The 16,951-nt window shown below is 46.0% G+C and overlaps 1 protein-coding gene across 1 annotated transcript in view; it reads left to right on the top strand.

The window, feature by feature from the left end:
- Window positions 1-16,951, top strand: part of LOC126040990 (unconventional myosin-X-like) — a 98,002-nt gene that overhangs the window by 22,180 nt on the left and 58,871 nt on the right. The window contains exons 4-11 of the mRNA XM_049806159.1: window positions 4,569-4,756; window positions 5,000-5,134; window positions 9,812-9,936; window positions 11,287-11,300; window positions 11,909-11,993; window positions 13,473-13,576; window positions 14,953-15,082; window positions 15,944-16,062. Of these exons, the coding sequence (XP_049662116.1) occupies window positions 4,569-4,756; window positions 5,000-5,134; window positions 9,812-9,936; window positions 11,287-11,300; window positions 11,909-11,993; window positions 13,473-13,576; window positions 14,953-15,082; window positions 15,944-16,062 (900 nt within the window). The remainder of the gene's footprint in view (window positions 1-4,568; window positions 4,757-4,999; window positions 5,135-9,811; window positions 9,937-11,286; window positions 11,301-11,908; window positions 11,994-13,472; window positions 13,577-14,952; window positions 15,083-15,943; window positions 16,063-16,951) is intronic.

The raw sequence follows: 16,951 nt of genomic DNA, 5'->3' as shown, positions 1-16,951 counted from the left end.
TGTAAATCTCTGTGTTGCATAGCAACTGTTACCAAGGCAACCAAACCATATGCACCTGTATTCCAGGAAATGATCAATAAAGTGACCCTGTTTCTGAACCATCTCCTGCACCGGCATGCAGAGGAGACTGCAGATTCTCTTTTGTTGCTGTAGACTCCCTTGCCTGTTGTCTATCAACACAGCCTTGTGATCCTGTGGCAGTACCCACATGCACACACTCTTTTGATGGCCCTTGTCCTTGCTGCTCTTCCTGACCTGTGTTTTACACGTGCTATGTGTTTGTGCAGCTCTTTGCCCATTTGGGTATATTCCTCCTGTTTCTTCTTCCTCATGCTTTGCAATGTGAGGCAGGATCCTCTCCCTTTTCAGTCTGTGCCTTGCACCAGAATTGCCACAGCACCAGCACCGTTACAGTGTCACAGCAGCCATATCTCGCTTAAGCCCTTCCTCTACCTCTCATATGCCATTCCTTCTCCTATTCAGCATTAGTTCTGTGCCTTCTCCATCCAGGTGTAAACTTGTTAAAGTTTAAACGTGATGTCATTTTTTGCCTGTGCATAATGCATGAGTTGTGCATCTCAGACCTGAATTTTTTTTAGATTTATGAAGGGGCCTGACTTCTGTAACATGCTCAGCACTAGGAAGAACCCCTCAGTGAAGGGTTGTAAGCCCTTCCTTGAGTGGGTGTATTGGGTTTGCATGGCAAGGTTTTGGTAGTGGGGGGGGTTGCAGAGGGGTGGCTTCCATGAGAAGCTGCTAGAAGCTTCCCTCATGTCTGATAGAGCCAATGCCAGCCGGCTCCAAGACAGATCCACCGCTGGCCAAGGCCGAGCCTGTCAGCAACGGTGGTAGTGCCTCTGTGATAACATACTTAAGAAGGGGAAAAAAACCCTGCACAACAGCAACTGCAGCTGGAGAGAGGAGTGAGAATATGTGAGAGAAACAACCCTGCAGACCCCCAGGTCAGTGAAGGAGGAGAGGGAGGAGATGCTCCAGGTGCCAGAGCAGAGATTCCCCTGCAGCCCGTGGGGAAGACCATGGTGAGGCAGGCTGTTCCCCTGCAGTCCATAGACGTCCACAGCGGAGCAGATATTCACCTGCAGCCCATGGAGGACCCCACGCCAGAGCAGGTGGGTGCTCGAAGGAGGCTGTGACCCCGTGGGAAGCCCACGCTGGAGCAGGCTCCTGGCAGGACCTGATGACCCTTGGAGAGAGGAGCCCATGCTGGAGCAGGTTTTCTGGCAGGACTTGTGACCCTGCAGGAGACCCACGCGGGGGCAGTTCATGAAGAACTGCAGCCTGTGGGAATGACCCACATTGGAGAAGTTCATAAGGGCTGTCTACCATGGGAGGGACCCCATGCTGGAGCAGGGGAAGAGTGAGGAGTCCTCCCCCTGAGGAGGAAGGAGCGGCAGGGACAACGTGTGATGAACTGACTGCAACCCCCATTCCCTGTCCCCCTGCACCGCTGGGTGGGAGGAGGTAGAGAAAATCAGAGGTAGAGTTAAACCTAGGAAGAAGGGGGTGGGGGGGAAAGGTGTTCTAAGATTTGATTTTATTTCTCATTATTCTACTCTGATTTCACTGGTAAGAAATTAAATTAATTTTTTCCCCCAAATCTTGGGGAAAAAATGAGTCTTTGCCCATGACAGTAATTGCTGAGTGATCTCCCTCTTCTTTTTTTCACCTATGAGCCTTTCGTTATATTTTCCCTCCCCCGTCCAGTTTAGGAGGGAGAGTGATAGAGTGGCTTTGGTGGGCACCTGGTGCCCAGCCAGGGTCAACCCACCACCGTGGCACTGTATATGGGAATATGTTTGAGCAGTGTCTGACCTGGAGGACATCAAACTGTACAAGTGCTGTTTTACATTTCTGCACTGCAGACATTAATATTGCAGTTACCTTATCACTATTAGTTTATGCCATAGCCCAGCTGCATATAGTTTTCAGTTAAGCAGAAATTGAGAATGTCAGCTGTAGTGCCACCTAATGACTTGCAGTGATCTGTGAATACCATGAATGTTACAGGGCTTGAGTTCGTTTAATATCATCCTCAATGGTCTCCACAGATAGAACATAGAAGGCTAGGGTTGCAGATGAAGCTGTACTGAGAGGAGTTACGCCTATCACTCAGGGCCAAATATATTTGGAAGGAAATCAGAAAGATCAGAAACAGGTGAGAAATACCATCGTTTTCTGGAAAACAAATTCACCTGAAGGAATAGGTAACCTGGAATACTGGTAACTAGTGTTAATAATAAATAATAACAAAAATAATTAATGAGAGGATGGAAAACTGAGAATGTGAAGGGGACAACTGCTGTGAAAAGGGGCAGTGCAGTTCTGAGCTGTATGCCTGGAGGCATCCTACCACGAGCTCCTAAAGAGGATCCTTTCTGGTCAGAGAGTGCAGGTAACAGTATATCTAGACTGGCATGGTACCCATGATTAATTTGCTACAGGAATACTGGCAATCTCAATAGTATCTTTTGATTTCCAAAGAAATACTATTCAAGTTCTGCCAAACTGTTTAAGGAAATTATGTAAGCACAGCAACAGCCTGCAGCTTTTAGGAGTGCATCTTCCCCCTTCCTTCCTGTAATTCCTGTATCCCTTAATAAAAGTAGACTCAACATAATGTGAGTGATGTATAAATGAGCCAGGGGCTATACTGATACATTTTGTGCTGTCCCTAGCTCTGCCGTGCCTAACCACCCAAGTAGGTTCTATTGTCTTGAGAAGTAGACATGCCACGCATGGCTTGTCCTGCTCTACAGAGTTCTCTGGGGACGATCACTCCTTGCTAATAGAGTGGCTAGTACGTACGTGGTTGATGCATGGATGCTACTGCTATTAAAAATTGTGGATAGAAATTGTCTATAAGGGACTGCAGGTGATGAGGAGACTGCAATTGGGAGATGGTAAAATTTCCTAAAAACATCTTTGAAAGAGTGGAAGAAGTTCTGGAAAGGACTGCAGCACGAGCTCTGTCCCTTGGGAGAGCTGAAACTAGAGTGGGAAATGCAAAATGAAACATCTGAGAGGGAAAAATGCTGTGAAGGTTTGAGAGAAGTGTTAGGATGGACATCTCTGTCTTGTAGTCTCTGGGCAATGTCTGTTGTTCAACTGCTTGTACAGTGCTTTTTCCCAATCCATGTTTTCTCTCTCAGTGCTTTCCTATTTCCTCTTACCTGTCTTGCCAAACATCATCTGCTTGCTCATTGCTTTCATCACTGGTGAATTGTATTTCTGCCCACAAAGGTCCATGTTAGAGCATCCTCAGGACTTGTTCCATGCTAGCCTATTCATACCGATAATGCAATTAGGTGATGTTTTTTCCCCCTGAAGTTCTCTGACTGCTGCTTTAATAAATGAGTCTTAAATATTTTGGTGACTACAACATCTTATCAGTCTGGCTTTGGGCTTCAGAGCTTGGCATTGCAGTATGGCCCCAGATTTCATTTGGCAGGAAGAAAGTAGGCGTCTTTCTTGTCACCAAGTGCTTCATTTACAGCTTCTTCAATAGATGCATGCAAATTCTTGCATATGTATGTGCTGACTCGTAGTTCATGGTTTGGAAATAATACTGAATGTTGTCCCTAGCCACAAAGCTTGGCACCTATTGCAGCAATCTAAGAAAGGGTATTTCTGGAGTAGAGCAGCCCAAGATGTCCCTGTGAAGGAGGCCACCGCACCAGCAGCAGCATTTAAGCTGGATGTTGACCATATTACAAAACCATTGTTAGGAAAGAGGTGGCACCATTGCTCTGAACTGCAGCTCCGAGATTAACTGGATTTGAGCTGGTTGGCTGAACTGAAAAAGTAGTGCTCCAAAACCCCAAATTAATTTCCTTTTGAAATTCAGTATTGGGCTTTGGGTATTTTATTTTAAATCTTACTCTTTTCTTGAACTGTGAGTTTTTCAAAACAAATATTTCAAAATAAAACATTTAGAAAATGTAGAAATGTTTTGACTTGAAATCCTGAACTTCATCTTCAGCTGTCAATTTTTATTTGGCTCAACAAATGATTGAAACTGCTCCAAACAGCACTTTTCAGCAGAAGAAAAATAATACATTTTAATGGCTCTTCGCACACGTGTGTGTGTGTGTGTCTGTATCCCACCTCTTTGTTCAGCAGGTGCTTGAACCCTGCCAAGCACCTTCCACTTAAGACTGTGGGTAGGGGCATTGAAGGTATCTCCTGACACTCCTTCAGTCCTGGCTCTGCTTTTCAGCTTCAAGCACAGTGCGCAGTAGCTGGGTATGAAGATGGCTTCATGTTTTTAAATTGCGTAAGCTTAATTTAGCAAAGACAACAGACTAAGAACACTTTATTGTAAAGCAGCGAAATTCAAACTGCCTCATTCATACCCAGTCGTGCAAGCCCCTGCCCTGGGGTTTGACATTCTTTGCCAAATTGGGGAGCTCTGCTGAAGCCCAACTTCCTTATTTAGGCTTTCTCTCTTCACCATGAATTACTTCAGGGTCTGGGTTTGTTGTGATTTTTTTATTTTTTTTTTTCCCAGGAGCTTTATTTCCTTGCTGTGTTTTGTTTTCTCCCCCTAGACAAACATTGGTTCCATCTTGGCATCAGTAAATCCCTACAAACCCATCCCTGGTCTGTACGGTGTGGATGTCATAGACCTGTACAGACAGCACCGCCTGGGTGAGCTGCCTCCCCATATCTTCGCCACCGCTAATGAGTGCTACTGCTGCTTGTGGAAGCGTCATGACAGCCAGTGTGTTCTGATAAGGTTAGAAATGGGAGAACCAGCTACTCCTGGACTGCATTACATGCCTTGCTCCTGCTGCTCCATTTGCAATGACATCTGCCTAAATATCCGCACCATCCTCCCTACCCTTTGCCTGATCCCTGCTTGCCACAGTGGAGATGCCACGTGTTTATTCCTGGAGATCACTTCTCTGCCGCGGGTGGGATGGTCATTAGCTCTGCCTGTCCTGGATTTGTGAATGAAATGCATGTTTTTTCTTAACAGCGGAGAAAGTGGAGCTGGAAAGACTGAGAGCACCAAGTTGCTGCTGAAATTTCTGTCAGCCATGAGCCAGACCTCCCTCGGGGCCCCTGCATCTGAGAAGAGCACTCATGTGGAAGAAGCCATCCTGGAAAGCAGGTATGGTCACCCTCACGAGCATGCGGGGCCCCATCCCTGCAGATGCCGGCGTGCTGGGGCAGCCTGCCCTTGGCAGGGGTGCTGGCTCCTGGGCAGCTGGGCTGTGGATGGAGCCAGACCTGGGCAGCGAGGATCATGCAGCTGAACGGTGTCGCGTCAGGGAAATGCGGTCAACAGTCTCACCGGGACACCTCATGCTGGCTGCTCTCCCAGCTGCCCGTGGATGAATTAGGCTTCTTTCCGATAGCAGTGCAGGGGGTGCGTGGCAGCCGGAGAATTAATACTCTAGCCAAGGCTGGGATTTCTCCTTTCTTCAGTAACTCATCCCCTGTGCCTGCCCAGCTGCACCCTTGAGCTCACCTGCATGTCACCACACTGCTCCTCTTTCCAGCTCTACATCTCTTATGGCAGTGGCTGGAGGGGACGTGGGCAATGTCCCTTCCTGGCTGTCCCAGCTCACCCCCGTCTCCCACAGCTCTCGGTTGTGGCTGTGCTTGCGGCGAGTCTCTGTCACGCTCTGGCTCCTGGTCTCCTCCTTTAGCCCCTGCTCTCTCCCCCGGTGTCCATTTGTTTCAGGCCACCGGTATGTCTTCCTCTCAGAGGTCCTTGCAGCTCTCTTGCTGTCCAGACAGGTGATTTCACTGAGAAACTTCCATGGGAGCTGTAAGAGACACGAACGAGAAGGTTTGCTGGGGGGCTGCAGCAGGGCTTGTGTGGGAGGAGGCCCCAGGCTGGTCAGAGCTGGTCTCAGCTGGAGCTGGCACCAGGGAATAACCATCACCCGCCAAAACCTTGCCGAGCCATCAGGCAGGCAGGGAAGCGCCTGGCACCCGGACCAAACGTGTTTGGGAAAGAAACTGGCAGCCATGAGGGGATGGACACGCGGTCTGTGGGCGACCCTTCGTGCCAAAGGAGGTCCTGACGCTTCTGAGGGACCGTGACCTGTGCCAGGGCAGGGACACCCCTGAGGGACTGTGGCCCACAGGTGACCCACTCTGGAACAGGGACACTAGGGAAAAAAGCGTCAGGAAAACCTGAAGAAGCAAAGTGCAGCTGAGGAAAGCTAGTAAGAGGCAAAGAGCAGCAGAGAAAACAAGGAAGCAAAGAGCAACAGTGTGTGTCATCCCAGCCTCCTGTGCTGCCCGCTGCCTTGGGGGGGAGTTGCAAGGGACTGGTTGTGACCTAAGGTGAAATTGGAAGCTGAGGCTAAGAAAAGAAGGGCAATAGGTGTTTGACTTTCAGGTAAGCCTTGGGAAGAGGAAGGAAAGAAGTTTACTTTAAGCTTCTGTTTTATTGTCCTCCTTTTTCTTAACACCTGAATGCTATTTAATAAATTAAATTAAATTAAACAAAAATTCCCCGGCACGAGATTGTCCTGCCAGTGACTGGAGGACCTTGCTGGGGGGTCTTGCAGGTCAGTACTGGTCAAGGGCGAGGCTGCAGGTTGGTCCCAGTTTTAGCCTGTGATAGTTGCAGAAACCTCCAGAGGAGTAAATTAGATGTCTGCAACAGGATCTGGTTGTGTAATAGTCTGGAATCCTTTGAACCATCTGTGTAAAAGTGTCTCTCACGCAAGTGGTGCATTTCAGGGCCCAGAGAGTAGAGAGAAGGAATGTTTCCTGGAAGATGGTGACGCAAAATAGTTACTAGTAACTGTGGTGAAAATAGCCTAAGCAGACATGCAGTGTCTAACATGGCAGCTGCAAGAGCACTGCGGTTTTTAGGATCCTTATAAGCAGAGCAGCACGGAGCAGAAGCATTGCTGCCTTTGGATCTGGTGCTCAAGAGACCGTTGTTGGATGATTTATCCTTTGGAGATGTGCAGATTTTACCAGGGACATTGGCAAATTGGAAGAAGCTCTTAAGCGCGATACAGTCATGACTCAAGATCTGCAAAATCTGCTCGAAGGCAAGCGGCTTAGAAGGCTTAAGCCCACTTAGCAGTTAAGTGGTAACTTGACTGTGATCCAGAAACCTTACGATGGTAGGTGGGTGATTCCTGAGTCTGCAAGATCCCACCACTGTGAGGTGGAGTAAGATCTTGCAACTCGTTTTGTGTACATTTCTAGTGCTGTGTGAGCTATTGCAATGCAAGTGCAGGAGAATTTGATTTGTCACCTTTTCCCTGAAGAAGAGAAGCTGAAGACCTGGCCCAGAGCCAGAAGCTGCTACCACTCCTAACAAGTCTACCTCATATGTTTGCAGTTCAGCTTCACTTGCTCTGCCAGTGACCCTCCTTGGGTTAGCTTATGGCAGATTTTCATCCTTGCGCCCCAGTGCATACCCAGGAACAATGCTGGATTCTCTCTTCATTTCAGACAGCTTTATAAACAAAGTGTTATGTCAGCTTTCTATCATTTGCTTGTGTGTTGTAACATTCGTGCTTGGTGTATGTGCACGTGCAGGCTCTGAAAACTTCCTTGGCACTGTTGATTTGGTCTGTTTTCCTTCTTGAAAATATCCATCAGTCCATTAAAAATTCTGCAGACTTTCCTCTCAGCTTATTTTCTTGCTTGTTTCACTCTGAAGCTCCCTTCTCCATGTTGGGTGACCAGCATAGCCACCTTTCCTGTTACTCATCCCTGTAATCTTCGAATCTGCTTTTTTGTCTTCGGCTATGCTGCTGAGTCCTGGACCTGATAAGCTGCAGTATTTCTAAAATCCAGGCTTCACTTTCTGCTGCCCTGCTGAAGCTGCTTCCTATCGTTTCGAGTCCTGCAACACACCCTGCCCACATCCAGCCAAGCAGCCAGCATCACCCTCCTGATGGGCCACTCTTCCTCGTGGAGTTCGCTGCTGCATCAGATGCCGCGTTGGGATGTGCCTGCTGGCGCGGGCAGTTTGGTTGGCCCAGGCACCCGTCCCCCTTGCTGGCTGTACCAGCTCACCCACCGCTCGGCCTGGCAGCTGCCGCCAGGCTCAGACACCCACATGCCTATTTCCTCCCCCATCCCTGAAAGCCTTCCGCAATCATGTGCATGAGCCCGTTGCCAAACTAAACTATAAAGATACTTCCTTGTGCTTTGCTTATCTAATTTAACATGATTTAGAGCCATAAAGATTGGCTGGCTGGTTACTGCACTCTCACTGCAACTGTGGTGGTCATATAACATAACCTTGTTCTCCCTTTTTCTGGTTGTCCCCATTAATTTTTGTTGATTCATGGTGTTGATGTGCTCAGTGGGACATTCCTGTGCGATGTCCTTATTTACATACTTGTTTCAGAGGTCTGGGTCTTGGGATTCGAATTCTCCACGGCAAGGAACTTTCTTCCTGATCTGTGCACACAGATTTCTATGACTGGGATTTCTATGGTTGTAACATTATAACAGAGCAATTTCATTTCTATGCTGTTGTTTCTTTAAAGTCATCTTTTCAAGAGACAAATTAGGAAAATACTGCCTGAAGTTTCCTGAAGGTTGTTGGGCCCTTCCCACAACCACAGCTCTCGCTTGCAAGGCCTCAAGTTTTCAGCAAACTCCAGCAGTATCTGTAGTTGTAATTATTTGTCATGCTAATAATTATTAACTTGTGAATAATCCTGTATCTGCCCCTGCCTCCAGTGGAACTGCACAGTAGATTGATGGAGATGTTTAAAAAGCCAGTATTTATCACGGTAGTAACGGCAATAATTTTTGTTAAAAACTATGTATCTTTTAAAATTAAACATGACCACATGCAGGCTGTTCTTGTAGCAACTCCATGACTCCTTGCTTGTTAGGCCTTCAGATTATTTTAGAATTGGCTACATTGCAAAAATGAATATTTTAATCCTGGATCCACCGTTTGAATGGTTTGAATGGTTTAGGCTTTTCCCTTGTACTGTTCTGTGGAGCAAGAGCCAAGCTGCATTTTAACTCACCGTTTTACGTGTTCAATGAGCCTCCTGAAGACAGGAAGGTGACTAGGAGACAAAAGTCTTCAATTCATCACCCATCTGCAGTTTAGTGATAGATTTTTTTTTTTTGCAAAATTTTTTTCCCTGAAGGGGATGATGTGGTGCTTTCAGAATGAAGTTTCCACATCTATAGTGTGTGTACAGTCCCTCTACTTGGAAACCATGTGGCTTGTATCAACCTAAGCAAGATTTAAGTAACAAGGGCTTGTGTGTTCCAATATCAAATTTCAGCACCAAACAAATCAGTTTAGTACTATGTTTGTTTCTTTGTTTGAAAATGTTTGCCTGTAATTTTAAGAGGTGGCTTATACCATCTTCTCTTTCAAAGGTAGAAGCAGAAACAAAGTATGTGGTTTAAAGCTACAGGGTGTTTGCCCTATACGTCCAATGCTTCTGAAAATCCTGAAAAAAATACAAGCCCGTTTCATGGGATGTTGCTGTGTTAAGCACACAACCTGGCTGGGTCTTGCCACCTTTCATTTCCTGAAGCCACATTGGTGGGGAATGCCCTTGACAATGTGAACACCAGTTGCCCATACTGATTGGGGACTGATTTAATTAACTCCAATCCCAAAGGTTTAAAATTTATCTAGCAGCATGTTAAATTGCTCTTGCCATCCTTCCTTGCCCTTGAGCTCCTCCTGCTTGTCCAGTCTGGTGCTGTAACAAATTAATCTCACATGGCAGTGCACGCGGTACAAGTGGCAAAAGGCTGGGTACATGCTTTGTTTTAATGGTATCCCATCACCAATCATATCTTCATTGCGTTGTTTCTGCAGCCCCATTCTGGAGGCTTTTGGAAATGCCAAGACAGTTTATAACAACAACTCCAGCCGCTTTGGCAAGTTCATCCAGCTGCACTTCTCTCAACATGGACACATCCAGGGAGGCCGAGTAACTGATTGTATCCTTTTCTTCAGTGGGCCAGAAATGGAATGGAGCCAGTGAAGATGAGGAAGAGCTCAGAGTGGGTCAGGAAATCCCTCATCACAGTTCTTCAAAGCCAGTTTATAACTGTGGCCAAATTTGCAACTTAAAGAGGGAAGAAGTGTTTGTTTTGTGGGCCTGCACCACCTAGTTCTGAAAACCTTTCGTCTAGGTACTACGTTAAGTAGGGACATAGTTTGACTTTTCACTTTGGCAGTCACAACATTTGGTACTTAAATCTCTAGAATTTGCTACCTAGGAAGATCCTTCATGTTGATTGCATCTTGTTTTTCCCAGAAGATTGTTCCCTTATGTTAGCTCTGCCAATGAATTAATGATTTAGAAAAGTGAGACCAAGCTAAGAATCAATATATTCTGCACAATATTTGGATGCAGAGGAGAACAGGAATTTAGAGGGCCAATTATGACTCCCTTTTTTGGGCTGCCCATCTCCAGTGGACCTTGGAACCCGAATCATAGAATATCTCAAGTTGGAAGGGACCCGTAAGTATCATCGACTCCAACTCCCTGCTCCTCACAGGACTACCTAAAACTAAACCATATGACTAAGAGTGTTGTCCGGACACATCTTGAACTCTGACAGGCTTGGTGCCGTGACCACTTCCCCAGGGAGCCTGTTCCAGTGACAAGGACAGGGAAGGCTAGATATAGTTGAATTATGTTGTGCCATGACTGCTTTCTTCCCTGTATGCCCACGTACCCCTCTCCCAAAAGCTTTGACATATCTTTTGTCTACATGAGGCAGCTAAGGCTGCCCTGGCTACATTTCTTGATGTTGATGTTCAAAGCTGCTGATGACCGCAGACCACACCAATTTCCACTGGAGTAGCAGCCAGATGAATTTACTACTGTTGTAAATAACAGGCTTGGATTGTTTATTCTCTGCTCTTTGTGCTGTCAGTAGATTAAAGATAGCAGTCTCGCAGAAGCAATGAGAACTGATGCAAGACGTGCTGTGTGCAATACAGACTTTCAGATGAGAGTGGCCTCTCTAATCTTTCTAGGTGTCCCTAATGCGGCTCATCCTTTGTTAGGTTACCTCACCCATTGTGCAGGTCCAATGCTCTATCTGACCCTGCCCTTTTAAATATCTCTTTGGCACATAATATACCTCCTTGGACAAGGAGTAAAGAGGAAGATTCAAGATGATGTTTGGAACCGCTCTTTGTCCACTTTCCAAAGCGTCAGTTATTTAATGATTTGTTGCTTGTTACAGGGTTCATCCCAGTGTGTCTAGAAGGTTCTTTGCCAGTTGTCAGGAGATCTGTGCATATGTCATTTGTTTTCTCCTTAACATGCTGTTCAGATTTACTGGAAAAGGTAGGTATCACCTCTACTGACTGCTGGATGATGCTGCCTCTGTCACAGCACATAGACATTAGCTCTTTAGGTGTTACTATGGCAATTGTCTCAACTGAGGAAGAGGATTGTGGAGGAACAATGTTTGTTTTATATCTGTCGGAGCCTGTTCCTCCTGTCTTTGATAAACCCTGCGCGCTACAGAGAGGCTCCAAAAAAAAAAAAAGCTGTTTACCAAGGGGAAAGGGAGAGAGAACAAGTACCTGGAAACTCAGTTCCATAGAGAGGAATATGGGGGTACACCTGCACATGCAGACATCTCTGCTCTGATGTAGTTTACTTTGGACTCAGGAACTCACTGAGAAGCAGGGTCAGAACTGACAAGTTGCAGTTTGTCCATGCACACACTCTTTAAGTGAGTTCAGAGAAGTCTGTTTGTGCTCAGTTGCACAGCCATACGTGACAAGATCTTGATGTAAAGCTTACTTAGACAACACCATCACTAAACTGGAAGAAGCCCCTCTTCTGCATTGGCCCTGGAGATTTACCTGTATCCTGGTCCTCTCTTTGCCTTTGCAACCACAAGTGCGATCTCTTCCTACTGGCTACTCCTGTATTCTTTGTTTCAGAACAGAGTGGTACACCAGAACCCCGGAGAGAGGAATTACCACATCTTTTATGCTCTGCTGGCTGGTGTGAGTGGGGAGCAGAAAGGTAATTTCATTTTCTGGGACATGGTGCTGTCCTCTTTCCAGTCCAGCATGTGAAGCAGGTGTAAGTCGGTTAAAGCATGGATATTTCAGGTACTTCATATATAATTTTTTCTTGAAGGCCATATGGTGATTTCATGGGAAACAGAAAGGGGACTTGAGAGAAAGAGGCTGAGGATGACAGAAATGCTATATGAGAAAAGACACTTGAGGCATTCTGAGCTGTAGGAGAAAGTCTGTGCAATGAAATGAGGTAGTGAAACTGGCTAGAGGCAAAGGAAGCGTAAAGAGTCTTGACTCAGATGCTGATGGGTGCTGTTCAAGGAGTTCAAAGGTTCGACTGACAGGCATATTTTACAACAAACCTTCAGTATAGGTAATAGGAAAGGTAAGAATTAGAAAGACCAGCAATGTAGTGGCAGGACTAGAGTGAAAATATGTCTAGTATTGGAACAAAGGGTTTATAGCTCTGTACATGGGGAAGGGAGAGGTGGATCTGGAAGAGTGCATGCAGAGAAAGTGGCAGCTGCAGGCTGTGGAAGAATCCTCTTTGTAGTGCAGCACCCCCTTAACAACATTTGTGTGCACCTCCTCTGGGCACTGCTCAGCACTGATGGTCTGTCTTGCCGAAGAGGTCAGATAGGCAGGCAGTAACACGTTACAGTTGCACTCTGGTTTTGAGGGACTGGGGAATTTCTTTATGCCTTTGTTCTGTGTGTGTTAGAATAATCAGATGGAAGAATTGGGCCTGACGAGAGTGGAAGGGAGTAGAGCTTCAGCTCTGGGGAGTTCTTGCAGGAATGGGCACGTAGGTCAATTCAGAGATCCATCTAAAGCAAAGGAAAATAGTGGGGACCATGTTTATCAGCAAGTACTTAGGGAAAGCATACAAACCAGATTATTTTTCTTCAGCAGATCTCTGCTCTTCTTCCCAATCTCCCTTTCCAAGCTGGTGTCCCAGGCTGCTTCACTTCTGTAATGCGTTTCTGGCTCGATCATCCTTGTCTTCCTTCTCCAGAGATCTTTTAGTTCTCCTCTATCCGTTTTGAAATGGGGGATCAAACCTGCAGATAGTATTTAAGATGTGGTCATGCTAATATGTACAGAGACCTAATTCTGGTTTTATGTTGAGTTCTCTGTTCCTTCTAAAACTGAAGGAACTCATCTTTTTTTTTTTTTTTTTTTCTGAGTCCGTTCACTATTGAAATATTTTTCTGTGACTCTGCAGCTTGAGATTTGACTGTTCAAAATAATTTTGCGTACTGTCTGCAAGCTTTGCTGCCGCACACCCTCCTCTTCCTCTTCCCCAGTGCATTCACTGTCTAGGTGTGGCTTCTGAAGGATATGGAATCTGTTCAAATGAACTGCCCCTATGGTAAACACACACACACTGTTTTGGGGGACCAAGATCGTGGAACGAAAAGGCTGATTGCTAAAGGAATTGTTGTCTTTCTCTTCCCTGCCTCTTTTTCCTCTGTTGCAGAGAGTCTCTCCCTCTCTGAGCCAGAGACTTACCGCTACTTGAACCAGTCTGGTTGTGTGACTGATGAGAACCTGAATGACGTAGAGATGTTCAGTAAGGTCATGGTGAGTCCTGTCCTAACTCCTGCTGAACTTCTGGACACAATCTCATGGACTAAACATGCTGCAGGGTCTAGATCTCACAGGCAGAATTTATTTGCCCTAAGCCAGAATTTGGTGTTCAACAAGTCTGAAGTTCAGCTGTACCTGTTTATGGTAAAAACAAGGCTCAAAAAGTGTTTTTAATGTACAGAAATGGGGGAATTTGGGAAGCAGTCAAGGATGAATAACAATTTAGAATGATAGAGACTTTGGAGGGCAGGAACCCCACCCCCCACCTCATAATAGTTCCTGGGAGCCCTCTAAGTGGCCTGATGCAGGAAACCTCACATGGGCCATTAGAAGGGGAACAGTTTGGTCTGAAGGTAGTGTTCTGCAAAAGTGTTCTGGTAAAGTTGTATCACCTGTGCAAATGGCATGTTCTGAAATACCACACAGGTATCAATAGACGTCTGTAACTTTACCAGAGGTTATGGGTTTAGCAGGATGAATATGCAATTCATGCTTTGTTTGAGAAGTGGTTATTGGCCTGAGGGCTTTAATAACGTAGGTGAAACCAGATAGGCAAGGTGAGAGGAGTCAGTTTAGGATTTCAATAGCTCCTGCTTAGGTGTGATTCAAGGGAAGGAAGTGTCTCCTGTACAACAGAGGTTGCAGTGGTGACATGGCATTTATACTTCAGCTGAGGAGATGCCTGGAGGAAAGAAGAGAAGTAGAACCCTGGAGTACCCCACTTATAGGGTGAATGCCTGAAAACTAGGTCCTACCTCTCAAGGTCAACTTATGCCCCAAGAACCCTGCCTCATGTGCATGCACTAAGGCAGAAGGAATGTGCCATACTTCCTCATTATCTGGTAACCTGTTTCCAACCTTGTAGCAGTTAATGAAAGCCTAGTCTTAAATCTTGCTGCATAAATCTACTATTCTAAGATAAAGTAAATTAAAGGGGTTACATGGATCAGACTAAATTAGGTATATTATATGAATCTGTCCTTCAGGGAAGACGATAAGGCAGGATGTGGAAGCAGTCCAGTGACATCTGTAGCCTGTACTGCCAGTGTTCAGGGAAGGATTTCCTCACACAGACACAGACAAACATATTCTTCCTGTGACAGACAGGCAACGATAGCAGCAAAGTCCAACCTGAGGATCGGACAGATGCCCACCTGCCTTAGATGGGGATAGGATAAATGAAGGAGAGAATGGGAGACAGTGAAGATCGTTGACAGATGTATAGCTGAGAGAGGGAGTGTGCCATCCTGTTTCACTTTGATTCACAATGATGATAATTCTGAGTTTTACATCTTACGTGGGCTGGGCATGAGTGGTGGTTGCATTGTACTGTGGCTGTGTGTACCAACGTTAGCCAACATTTTGCATAGACTGCCATGAAGGTGGTGGACTTCAGCACTGAAGAAATCAGAGACATCTTCAAACTTCTTTCTGGCACGCTTCATTTGGGAAACGTTGAATTCATGACAGCTGGCGGGGCCCAAGTGACAACAAAAGCAGGTAAGTGGGACCCTAGCAACTTGGTAGACCACGCAAAGCCCCGTAAGGCCCCCAGTAAAGCTCAGTCCGTTGTCCTTTCCCCCTCTGCTGTGCTGGTCTGCAGTGTCTTTGCCAGCAGGTTCCCTGCAGTTTAACCCTGCAAAAGCACTGCCACAGGAGGCATGGCTCCAGAGCACTGGTATGATTTAGTTTGGCTGTGGCCCTTGTGACCCATTTGTTCTCCTGGATACTCTCAGACTGTGTCCACAGTCTCACAGTTTCTCTTTTGCACTGAAAGAGCAGGAAGAAATAGGAACAAGGGGGAGTTTGAGATAAAAGTAGTCTGTTAACAGACTTCCCCACATCTTCCTTTGAGGCATCTACTAGCGTGCACTCTGTTACAGTTATCCAGTCTGAGCTGGTCCGGTAAAGTGAATCCCTAAACAGACAGAAGCAATAAATACATATCACAAGTGCTTCAAGTCTTAAGTTAATTGCTTCTCTTTTTGACATCCAAGTTTAGCAATCCCACGCTCAGACTGCACTATTGTGCCTTTAGGAAAACATATCTTCTCATTTAATAAATATTTTGCTGGTGCTGAGCTTTACGCAGTGCTTTGCTCTTCCTGTTGTCAGCAGAAAGGCTGACTTACGTGAGCGGCCCATAATGGGTGCTGCCCTTGCCTCAGACTGAATATGTGAGCTTACAGCTTTGAGTATGCCAAAGAGAATTAAGTAAAGGGGAGTGTGTTTTGTGCTGAGGTTTAGTCACATGCCTTTTAGGAGTCCCTGGGATTTCCTCACTGAGCTGCAGAATATGGATCTCCCATGAGTGATGGGGATCCATGCAGGAGTAAAAAGTGTGTCCTCCTTTGTTATTAGTGCTGAATATTGCCAGTGACCTCCTGGGTTTAGACGCCTTTCAACTTTCTGAAGTACTGACACAGAGGTCCATGATTCTGCGCGGGGAAGAGATCAGCTCCCCCCTCACTGTGGAGCAGGTAAGTGTCCTAGTGTATGCTACTGCTTCTGCCTCTTCTGCATTTCCAGGCCCTCTGTCTCCCTCTTCTGTCATCCATTCAAGTTTAGTCTTTCCTCTTAACGCGCCCTAGGTGCTCACCTGTGTCCTCAAGTATTTTGCCCTTATTGGTAGTTCAGGTCCCAGTGTTGACTCTGCTTTTTAGGCTTTACAGGGGAGTTCACTTGCAAATGGCAATGCACAATACTGGTTTTAAGTCAGCTTCGCTCACCAGGAATTGGTCATGCTTCCGTTGTGCAGAAGGTACATCAAATGCTTTGTGGTAATTGCATGCATGCATGCTTTTACCTTGCAGAACTCCCAGGTTACACTGCATTTACTAGAAGATAAAAGCCTGCACACAGTCACCACGAAACATCCGCCAAATGTGGGGTTCTTACCCCACAGTAGCTTCTTTGTGTATCCACACACAAGCGTAAAGAAGGACCAAATAAACTGATATGTAGTTCTCATCTTCTGAACTTACACTGCATGCTGGAGCCAGTCCTGCTTATCTATTACATTTCTCTGTGGTTCCTTACAGTGTTGTGCCTACTAACCTTCACTTGTGGTGTTGCTGATCACTTGAGGGCACTCTTGGTGTTTTAGGTCCATGCACAGATAAGTCTAGACAATCGTCTGTCATCAATAAAATGCAAGACACCGGGAAACAAGGAATAATATTACTAGGATGGAAGCATCATCATGTTATAGCCAAATGAACATCTGTAATGGAAATCTTGTACTGGCATGGACTGCAGAGGGTTATCAATCCAACCCCTACATTGGCAAAGAAACCAGAGTTACTACGCTCTCTCTGACAGATGTCTGTCTAACTTTTCTTCAGATTTCCCATGGAAGGAATTTCACAG

Source organism: Accipiter gentilis, chromosome 1 (assembly GCF_929443795.1).
Source record: "Accipiter gentilis chromosome 1, bAccGen1.1, whole genome shotgun sequence".
Classification (NCBI taxonomy): domain Eukaryota; kingdom Metazoa; phylum Chordata; class Aves; order Accipitriformes; family Accipitridae; genus Astur; species Astur gentilis.
The sequence above is the reverse complement of the archived record's forward strand: the minus strand, read 5'-3'. Positions and strand labels throughout refer to the sequence as shown.